This window comes from Nelumbo nucifera, chromosome 3 (assembly GCF_055504915.1).
Source record: "Nelumbo nucifera cultivar China Antique chromosome 3, China Antique-T2T, whole genome shotgun sequence".
NCBI lineage: Eukaryota > Viridiplantae > Streptophyta > Magnoliopsida > Proteales > Nelumbonaceae > Nelumbo > Nelumbo nucifera.
Window position 1 is genome coordinate 45,226,666 of NC_142651.1, and position 11,782 is coordinate 45,238,447.

Genomic DNA, 11,782 nt, shown 5'->3' on the forward strand with positions numbered 1-11,782 from the left:
TTCTGCAACACTATCCCAGATTTCTTTAGCTGAGTTCATCCACAGATAATGCTGACTAATCTGTGGCTGCATTGAGTTCACAAGCCACCCAATCACTGTGTAGTTTTCTTGTACCCATCTCTCATAAGATGGATCATCCTCTAGAGGAGCTTTCTTGCTCCCAGAAATAAAACCCCATTTTCCTTTGCTACAAATGTGAATTTTCACTGATTGTGACCAAGCCAAGTAGTTGGTCCCATCAAGCTTAACTGTAGTTACAGCCAGCATAGAATCAGTTGGGGTTCCCAAAATCTGTCCATATTCAGCAGCATTCTTGTTTTCAAGGCTTGGGAAATCCATCATGTAAAGGCTCCAATTAGGATTTTAATAGGTTTCTCAAGGTACTGGGGTCTTGATGAGTTTAGTTTGAGCTGAATAGGCAACAACAACTAGCTCACAGAATCAGTTCAGACTTGATAACTGTGACAGTCCAGTTCGGTGGTAGTTTTTTCTTTACTGTTTCACCCTTTAAAGGACACCCAACAAACCTCCAATCACAAGGTATTTCAAGTTCTCAACAGCCGTTGTCCCAAAGAGAAGAAAACAGGGCCACAGTCCTTAAGAGGCCTTTTGTCGAACACTCAGTGTGCAGTAATTAACAGCCTACTGTTAACTAGAAGAAACCACTTCAAGGTGTTCAGTATAGGTCCAAGAAGAGGCTGGGATGAAGATGAGACTAGTGCCACTTAGTTTTAGATCAGTTTCAGCAGCTCGGCAGTCCAATAATCAGCCGAATAGCACTCCCAAAACAACCCAGAAAAACAGCCCAGCAACAGTGGGCCGAATGTATGTGGGCTTTGAATGCTTTAATAGTCCTCCCAAACAACAAAAAATAACTCAGCAAAGGACTGAGAAAAGACTTACAGCAAGAGAGTCTCTGGTTTGAACTATAGACCAGGCCGAACACTTGTTCTCTGAGATAACTTCGAAAGTCCTTTTCTCTGATTTCAAATCAGGCCAAACAACTTGCGCTCTGATTCTTCCTGGTCACCAAACCCTTCTCCAAGTGTATAGAAACTTGGGCACCCTCCAATGACCTCCAAGAACCAGGCGGATGACTGTAAACTTTCAGCCCTAGAACCTCCTCATGTAGTTGGCTGAACTAGAACCACATGAGGGACACGCCAAGCAATGGCCCGCTCTGATACCAAGTTGAAAAACAGCCCACTTGATGTATGGAACTGTTTGAGATTAGATGCAAACCAGAAAATGAACAAACAAGAGAGGAAGAGAAGAAAGAGCTGGCGGCAATGAGTGTTAGAGAGTAAGAGGTTCGAACATAACCTCTCTCTAACACTCTAAACATCTTATTAAGAAGTTAATCTTTGACAAATTACAGAGAGGCCCTTGAGTGGGCAGGAAAATACAAAAACAGAACATTACAGAGTATGGGCCCAGAATAAGGCCCATAACAGAGAGAAACATAACATAACATGAAATGACAGTCTATGGGCCATTCGGCCCATCTTCTCTACAATTTTCTTTTATTGTTAGTAGGACTCGTATTAATTATTAGAAGCTTGATTTTGAATTTGAAGTGGATAGTGCTTGTGGTTGGGGGTAGCATGTCAATATCAATATGATAGGCAACTTAGGGTTGAATACAGTACGAAGTCTTTCACATCTATTTTATTGCATCCATGAGTTGGTAATCTCGTACATCTGAGGAGGCATCTGTCAACAAGTTAACTATTGTTTACTAAGCTTTAGTGCACACGAGTCTTCATCATTTGCCTTTTGTTGTGCTTTCCAGAATTCTAATGTTATCAAGAAATGATTGCAGAATTTCTGCTGATTTTATTCAAGTGACTTTCTCTCCTAATTCTTGATACATTCCCAATTTCTCACTAAAACAACTAAAAATATCTTTACAACTAAGTGTTAATATGAGTGACTAGGCAATTGTAACATTGAAAAAGTGACCATGGGATGTAGAAATTTTCAATTTAAAGAAACAAATTTCAAGAGAACTGATAAAAATGGGTAAGTAAAAGTAAACTAAATCTAGGTTATGGTTCAACCATAGTTTTCAGCTTTGTGTTAAGCCAAATGTTTAAACTGAAACATTTTGGTTTTAATGACATTCAAATTGAAGCAGTTGTAAAAAATAATATATCTATTACATTTTGATCAAACTGTGTTTTGTTTAGTTAGTGTTGACTGGAATATTCTATTCTTAGAGCTTCATAACTTGGTTTGGGCATCCATTTTCTTGGTTTGGGCATACATACATACATATATTCTTTTAAAACCTTTTTTTCACTAACTCCTATATTACAAATGGTTGAATCCTTGATATGTTTGTCTTTTTCACAGAATCCCTAGAACCATTGGGGTTTCAATACCAATGAAGGCCACATTTTTTATTACATATATAATGGTTGATGGTTGGGCTGGTATTGCAAGTGAGATTCTCCGACTGAAGAAACTTGTGATATTTCACCTTAAGAACATGTTCCTAGTTAAAACAGAAAGAGACAAAGAGAAGGCAATGGACCCTGGAAGTGTGAAACTCTCAGAGACTCTGCCAACCCTCCAGCTATATTTCCTTCTTGGGATTGTGTATGCTGTGGTCACTCCAATCCTTCTTCCTTTCATACTCGTGTTCTTTGGATTTGCATACCTTGTTTACCGGCATCAGGTTGCTAAATTCTCACTGCTTGGTTTTGTTTTCCTTCATGATTTATCTCTATTGTTCTTGTTAATTAAGCAGTTTCAGAAAAATACATGATGGAATTGGTTGAAACTTTTCTTTAAAAACAGAGTAGCAATTTGGATGTGGTATTCTTGCAAAACAAATTAATCTGTATTCTAGCAAATTTACTTTATATTTTGACTCTTTCCTGCTTTGACTTCTGGTAATGGAGTTTGCTTGTTGGATCTTGTAGATAATTAATGTGTATAATCAACAATATGAGAGTGTTGCTGCATTCTGGCCACATGTCCATAACCGCATAATTGCAAGTTTGTTGATATCTCACCTTCTTCTAATGGGCCTTCTCAGCACAAAAAAGGCTGCTAACTCTACCCCTCTACTTGTTGTACTACCTATATTAACTTTGTGGTTCCACAAATACTGCAAAAGTCGCTTTGAACCTGCATTCAGAAGATACCCACTGGAGGTAAGCTCCATAGAATGCTGTATGTATTTTATTTCATTTGCACTATGTTTCTATAGGGAAGTAAATCGAATATCGTTTCTCAGGAGTCAGGAGTTGCAGGGAAATGCCATTTTAAATTTTTATTTATGAAAATTTTGGTTTCTATCCTGATCAATGACAACTAAAATGGACATATTGTAGTTTGTTGTACAAAACATATACTGGTCTCCAATTTCCAATATAATGCAGGCCTCTTTTACATGGATGAAGATTTCCACTATTATCTAATCTGTGGTTACCATACAGAAAGACATGATACCGGAAGGGCTATGACCAATCAACCCCCACCCCCCCCCCCCCAAAAAAAAAAAAACACAAAATGAATTTGATAAAAAACTACCTGATTGGTTACCACATTTATGATACCAGTTTGATTGGTTACAAGTTTTCCTCACATCATAGTCGAACTCTTAAGTTACAAGTGTCATTCCTCGTATAAGGAGGAGGAGAGGGTACTTACTACCGTCAAAGTTGGCCATCACGGTGGACGTCAGCATCTTTGTTGCTGTGACACGTGGAAATTGGCATTAAGCTCTCCCTCTCTCTCTCATATACACACATCTAAATCCTTGGCAGCGATGGAAGTCTGCTGCATCGCTGACTGTGTTCACTTTGTTACTGTTTTTTTTTAATAGAAAAAGTAAAAATTTCATTACAAGGAAAAAATTAGAACCTGATTAGGTGTTAAGGCAAATACTTACAAGTAATGCAACAACAGAAAAAAAAAATGATGAGGACCAGTCGTCCAAATTACATATATGTAATCATTTATCAAAAAAAAAATTACATATATGTAATCCCAACACCTTTCAATGTCTGTCCCTAAGATTTTCTTTCTTGTGTAAATTCAGGTAACACCAAAACCCAATCTGAGACAGATTTTCCAACAGCCACCACTAGTCTATATCCAAATTCCAGGCCTTGTCTTCTATTCCTTTCCTTCCAGATACCCAAATATTCCAAAATATGGCAAATGATATACAGCTCCAAATCAATCTGGCCATCTTGCTACTTTTAAGTCTTGGCCATAAGGCTCAGTTTGGAAGGAGTACAAATACAAATATGTACAGTATAAAAATACATACATAATAATACCAAGTATATGGTTTTGCACTTACATATTTGTATTTGTGCTCCTTCCAAACAGAGCCTAAAGAAAAGATCTCTGCAGGAGACCTTGGCTGAAAGTTCCTAACCCCAAACAGTGTTGTGAAGAGTTTTCAGATGAACCCAGAAATTTTACTGGAAATGAATAGATGGCTGACTGATTCTTGTTCTTTACGTATTTGTTGCTGCTCGTTTTGCTATCATGTCATTGTCATCATGGTCTCTCTTTCTCTCTCTCTGGTTTTTTGTACATTACCAGGTCTGGAGTAACAGACCTGTCTTCTATTCAAGTTGACAAGTTGAATGGGCTGACTGGATGGGTTAATGACGAATCACAGACATTGATAGAATTTGTATTACCCAGATTGGTAGTCAAAAAAGTTGAGGGAGCAGTGTCCATGCCAAGGTTTTTGTTATGGGCATGCCAGCCGGAAGCACACTGCAGCGCAGTCATAAGGCAATAGCACGCACAGTGGGCCGCCTAGCCGCACGCACCGCCTGGCAGCGTGCAACACGCACCTGTTATGGGCCACCGCCCGGCAGCGCGCACTGCACCACACGGCAGCAGCAGAGGCAGCAGCACGTAGTCATAAGCAGCAGCACGCACAGCGGGCCGCCCAGCCGCACGCACCGCCCGGCAGCGTGCACCACACCACACGGCAGCAACAGAGGCAGCAGCGCGCACCGCACGGCAGCACCGACCGCGCACACAGCCGGCACCGCATGACAGCGGCACCATGAGCCGCGCGCACGCACTGCGCGGCAACGGCACCGCGCACACGCACCGCGCGGCGGCAGCACCATGAGCCGCGTGCACGCACCCGGGCAGCAACAGCAGAGCGGGGCCCACATGACAGCTCATAGGGGTGGGCCCACCCTTATCAGGACACATCAAAGAGAACTCGCCACCAGCCTTCCTTATCTTAACCCTTATCCTTATCTTTATCTTATCTTAAGTAAAAGTGAGTTACCAATAGGAGTAGGTAATTAGGAGTTTGAGTTCAAATTGGAGTTTGAGTTTAATTAGGAATTTCCTTCTGTAATCTCCTATTTAAGGAGCTACGAATTGAAATAAAACATTATTCAGTTTCCAGCCAAGAAAAGAGTGAGGAGAGTTTGGGTGGTCTCTTGGACAAATCACCCCAAGGGAGAGTTCGGGTGGTCTCTTGGACAAATCACCCACTAGATAGGCAAAATAGGGTCTGTGCGCAAGGCCAAGGGCAAGGGAAGATCAGGGGTTCCTGCCGTGGAACGACCCGTGACGCGATCCTACGCTCGGGCCCATAACATCTTGGTATCAGAGCCAAACGTCATGGGCGATATGAAGCAGCTGTCTTCCAAGGTCCACGAACTGGAACACCAACTTGCAGAAACCAGCATGGAGGTTCGTGAAGTCAGGGAAGACGTCAGGGAGATGCGACGCCTGCTGGAAGCATTCCTCTCCAACAAAGAAATGAGTTCGGAGGGAATCGCCAACACGAACAGACGTCGTCCGGACTGGGCAGAGGCATGCAACGAACAACAGATCGCTGCCCCTACAGCCGCAGTTATTTCCAAGGATCAGCGCACGGAGGATGAAACTGTAAAGTCTCCTCTTTTGGCCAGGGACGATGTCACGAACATTATAGTAGAACCTGCAAAATGCGCTCCTTTGACGAAGACAGGTGGGCTTGGCGATGTTGCTGGGGCTTTACCGAAGGCCTTGGCTCGGCGTGGACATAAAGTTATGGTTGCGGCACCACCGTATGGTAACTATACAGAAATCCAAGAAACAAGATTGCGCAAGAGATGTAAGGTGGAGGGGCAGGATATAGAGGTAATTTTCTTCCAAGCTTATATTGATGGCATATATTTTGTGTTCATGGACAGCCCTATGTTTCGTAATATTGAGGAAAATATATATGGGGAAGGCCGAGAGGATATTTTAAAACGCATGGTCCCCTTCGGTAAGGCCGCTTTTGAGGTCCTCTACTGTACGCATACCCGGTGCATTCTTATGATCCACAACATAGCACACCGGGGTTGTGGTTCAGTACGTGATTTCTATTATGTGGACCTTCCACAAAACTACTTCAAACTATATGACCCAGGAGGTAGGGAACACTTCAATGTCCTTGCGGCTGGCCTGAGTGCAGCAGAGCATGCAGTCACTGTAAGCCATGGCTACGCCTGGGAGCGGGAAATAAAAGAACGTGGCTGGGGTCTGCATCAAATAATCCAGCGTTATGCACTGAGAGACGGGGCAGTCCCTGTTGTTCATACTGTTGGTGGACTGAGAAATGGTGTGCAGCCGTTTGATCCATTCGCAGAATTCCAAGCCATGTATTCAGAACACGAGCTTGAGGACAAGCTCGTAGTCCGGGAGGGGTGTAATGTTATGGGCATGCCAGCCGGAAGCACACTGCGGCGCAGTCATAAGGCAATAGCACGCACAGCGGGCCGCCCAGCCGCACGCACCGCCTGGCAGCGTGCAACACGCACCGCCTGGCAGCGTGCAACACGCACCTGTTATGGGCCACCGCCCGGCAGCGCGCACCGCACCACACGGTAGCAGCAGAGGCAGCAGCACGTAGTCATAGGCAGCAGCACGCACAGCGAGCCGCCCAGCCGCACGCACCGCCCGGTAGCGTGCACCACACCACACGGCAGCAACAGAGGCAGCAGCACGCACCGCACGGCAGCACCGACCGCGCACACAGCCGGCACCGCATGGCAGTGGCACCATGAGCCGCGCGCACGCACTGCGCGGCAACGGCACCGCGCACACGCACCGCGCGGCGGCAGCACCATGAGCCGCGTGCACGCACCCGGGCAGCAACAGCAGAGCAGGGCCCACATGACAGCTCATAGGGGTGGGCCCACCCTTATCAGGACACATCAAAGAGAACTCGCCACCAGCCTTCCTTATCTTAACCCTTATCCTTATCTTATCTTTATCTTATCTTAAGTAAAAGTGAGTTACCAATAGGAGTAGGTAATTAGGAGTTTGAGTTCAAATTGGAGTTTGAGTTTAATTAGGAATTTCCTTCTGTAATCTCCTATTTAAGGAGCTACGAATTGAAATAAAACATTATTCAGTTTCCAGCCAAGAAAAGAGTGAGGAGAGTTTGGGTGGTCTCTTGGACAAATCACCCCAAGGGAGAGTTCGGGTGGTCTCTTGGACAAATCACCCACTAGATAGGCAAAATAGGGTCTGTGCGCAAGGCCAAGGGCAAGGGAAGATTAGGGGTTCCTGCCGTGGAACGACCCGTGACGCGATCCTACGCTCGGGCCCATAACAGTTTTGAAGTAACTTGTTGTATCCATCATTGCTAAAACGGCATGTTTCACCGTACTTGTTTTTTATTTTGACATTTAAATATATCAAAATAATATTTTTTTGTTCCATAGTTTTAGGCTTATGTGTTATGTGTTGCTTGCTTTATACTTAACTGGGTGTGCTATTGCTCTTTTTTGATGAATTGTTCTGCTATTGACTTATTTCTCTTGGTTATTTTAGGAGGCCATGGCAAAGGACACAGCGGAGAGAGCTTCAGAACCTGACCTAAACTTAAAATCTTACTTGGCCGATGCATACCTGCACCCTATTTTCCGGTCATATGAAGAAATGGAGTTATTAGAAGTTAGAGTAGACAAGAATCAACCTCACATGACTACCCATCAATGAGCGAACTATATTCCCCCTCCCTACCTCCTTATGTTTAACATCATGAGAAGGAGCCATGAATCGGAAACTTTGATGCCTGCTCTTCCTGTAATTTTAGTTTCATTCAGTTTAAAACCTTTAATGTAGACGAGTAGTAATAACCTTTGTTATAGACATGCACTTGAAAGTGATCATAGGATCGAGATGCTCCAGTTCCATTTGTCTGAACTGGTAATTGTATATTTATAGGACAATCTATATTTTATGTAGTTTCGGTTATGTTACTCTTTTCTTGAACTTCGCTCCAGATCTTATGGCAGAAACGCTTTCGAGTATTTTATCATTTTAGGCTCAATATATTTGTACTGTACATATTCCTATTTGTATTCCTTCCAAATGAAGTTTTAAGCTCAGTTTGGAAGGAGTACAAATACAAATAAAATAATACAAAATGCAACGTTTTACACTACATATTTGTATTTGTACTTCTTCCAAACTGAGCCTTGCGTATGCAGCGACCTCGTTTCAATATATACAGGGGCTAAAGCTCAGTTTGGAAGTACAAATACAAATATTGTATGGTACAAATACATACAAAATATAAGTTCTTGCACCCTACATATTTGTATTTGTACTCCTTCCAAAATGAGCTTAAAATACAATTGTAACTTGATTGTAGAATTTAGAATTTGCCTGCTTTGAATGGTTGTTGAGAGTTTTTGGACGTCTTTGGTATTATTCACATGTACACAGATTTGATAAATGAAAGGTATTATTATTTACGAGTGGCCGCTATGTGAATAGAGTTGTATCAGCATGACGGGCCGTGTTTGGCATGGCACGCGGGCTGCCATGGCATGTCTCAGATACTAGCTTGACATGTGTAAGGCCTGTGAAAATATAGCCGTTGGGGGTATTTTGACTAAAATACCCACCAATAGAGTCAAATAACATATAATCCTTTAAAATGATCAAAGTACACTTTTTAATAGTCATAAATAGATAGTTTTTGGAGGGTATATTGGTCAAATTAATTCCTGAATTTTTATAAATACCCCTCCCTACTCTACTTCATGCTCACAACAACTCTCATATTCTCATACATATTCTCTTTTCTTTTTGAACCCCTAAGTTTACTCCTTGGTGGTGGAGCAGCCACCTAAATTCTCATATTCTATTACTCTACAATTTACACTCATATTTCTTAATTTTCTCAATTTTAATTTTTTATTCCAATCTCCAAGTTTTAGCAAGGAGCTTGCTTTAAGTGTTTTAAGTTTGCAAACGAAAAATTGCAATTTGGGAGGCTTTGAAAGCTTATTAGTTGAAATCAATGATATTGGCGGTCGGAGTAAGTAGTAGATTATTTCTTCTTAATTTTAATTTTCATTACAATGGTCAGCTCTTCCTAAACTCCTTTTTCTTTTGTTGATGAAGCCCAATATCAGTATGACAACACTAAAAATATCAATGTCAGTAATGTTGCTTTAAATATGGCTTCTCCAAGTGGTGCTATTATTAGTAATGCCAAGTCTACTAGTAAGAAAAAGACTAGCAATGTCTAGAACATGCTTAATATTGAGAAAATCCCTAAAAAGAGAAGAGTAGTTTGTAAAATATGCAAGCATGATTTCAGCTACTAGAGTAGTGGTGGCATTGGTCATTTGTCTATACATGGCACCTCAATTGAGACAGGGTGATGACTCAAACCAAATGCAGATTTCTAGTGGGGTGTTTGGTAATTTTCAATATTCTCAAGAGAAAATGAGACAAGAATTAACTAAATATATTGTCCATGTTGAACAACCCTTTATTTTTTCTGAAGAATCTAGGTTAGAAAACTTTTTGCAACATTCTATTAATCCTTAATTTAGAAAATTTTTAGGAATACAACTAGAAATGACGCTTAAAAAGATTTAATTTTAATTCTTTTTAATTAATTTAGATTCTAAAATATCTCTTACATCTGATATATGGACATCCAAATATAACATTAGTTATATTTGTGTTGTTGCACATTTTATTAATCAAGATTGGAATTTGCAAAAGAGAATTTTTACGTTTTACTAAACTAAAATGGACACATATTAGCATTGAAATTTTGGAAGTATTTTAAATACTTTATATGAATGTAAATTGAAAATATTTTTTTTATTATTTTTTATAATGCTAGTAATAATGATTCTACTATAAATGTGTTAAAAATCAATTAAAACTAATTTTTAATGAAAAATGATTACATATGAGGTGTGCATGTCACGTAATTATATTTGTGTACAAGATTCATTAGAATTTATTTCACCCTATATTAAGAAAGTTAGAATTTGTATTATGTATGTTAGAACTTCATGGGTTAGAAAACAAGAATTTAAAAATTTATGTAAAAAATATGAAAAAAAATAAAAAATATAAAAGATTGTGTTAAATGCACAACATAAGTAGAACTTAACATATTCAATGTTAGAATGTTGTTTATCTTGTAAAGATGTTTTAATAAGTTTTCATTGAAAAAATGCCCAATGATTACATAGCTGATGAAGATTTGGAAGTTGCAATTTGTGTAAAAGATTTTTTACAAATTTTTTATGATGCAACTAATTTATTTTCAAGAGTACATAATTCTACTATATGTTTATTAGTTAATAAATTATTTATAATTAGTTATTTTTTTCAAAATAAATTCTACAAACAAAATTTAAAAAATATTAGAAAAATATTTCTCCTTCATATTGTTTAGCTATAAATTTTGATCCAAGAATTAGAAAAGCCAGGTTTAGATGTTTTATTTGATGTTTATCATATAAATATGATAACTCAAATTGGAACAAAAAAGATGATGAAATTAATACTTTATTATTTCAAATGTATTAAATGTATAAATCCCAAAACTTCAATAAGAAATAGGAGAAGTTTAACAACTACACAATGTAAAGTGGTAGTGGACCATAATAAGTAGAGGAAGCTAGGCAACAATCAATTGCCACCTTTTCTTTAAGTTCATAGTTTAGTGAACTTCAATTTTATGTGCAACAATCAGTTCATAATCCAGGCCCATTATAATTTTTTTTTTTATTTTCAATTTTATCATTTTATTAGTTCAATTACATTGTATTATTTTTCAATGTAATTTTTATCTTTTTTTTATACATTAAATTTGAAATGAAATAAAATTTTCACAAATTTTCCAGCATATTATCTATTTTTCCTATTCATATTAATTTGTTGTTGTTAAAATAGGCCCCGCCTGCTATGGGCTTGGTTCTTCAAGCTTGACACTGGCTTGACTCAGCATGATTGGGAGCAGGGCCATGGGCTGTACCGGGCCTGACCTAGGAGGGGGACTGTGCTGCCTAGGCATAGATTACGTGTGGGCTGCCTACAATCCGGTGGTAGAGGGGTCAAATTTACCAATGTTTCGGTTCTCCAATCTATGTTTATTACTTTTTAGGTCCCCGCCAAAAGAAAAGCCTACCTCCGCCCCTGTATATATTTGAACACCGCCTCTCCGTCATTTTTCTTTTTCTTTCTTGTACCTTTATTTATTCATGGGATATTATAAAAAATTTACCATGACTTTTAAAAACATCCCGTGAGTTTTATCGGGAATAATTACTTAAGCTATCCTTGAACTAACTGACATTACTTAAAGTACCCCTCCCCTTTAAAATCCTATTTAAGATATCCTTAAACCTTAAGAAATTTAACTTATAAGTGCCCTTCCGTTAGTTGACCATGAGAAATCGCATACGTGTGACATCACGTGATGCATTTACAAGCACCTACTCCATCAGGTCGAGGCAAGGAAGCCAAAGACAACCCAAGCGAAGAG

General features: G+C 39.7%; 1 protein-coding gene across 2 annotated transcripts in view; it reads left to right on the forward strand.

The window, feature by feature from the left end:
- The window catches only part of LOC104611423 (hyperosmolality-gated Ca2+ permeable channel 1.8-like), a 59,868-nt gene extending 51,618 nt beyond the window's left edge, over window positions 1-8,250 (forward strand). For both annotated transcript variants that reach the window (XM_010278447.2, XM_088900870.1), the window contains 3 exons: window positions 2,356-2,680; window positions 2,928-3,161; window positions 7,807-8,250. In XM_010278447.2, the coding sequence (XP_010276749.1) occupies window positions 2,356-2,680; window positions 2,928-3,161; window positions 7,807-7,974 (727 nt within the window). In that variant the 3' untranslated portion in view covers window positions 7,975-8,250. The remainder of the gene's footprint in view (window positions 1-2,355; window positions 2,681-2,927; window positions 3,162-7,806) is intronic.
- The last annotated feature ends 3,532 nt before the right edge of the window (window positions 8,251-11,782 follow it).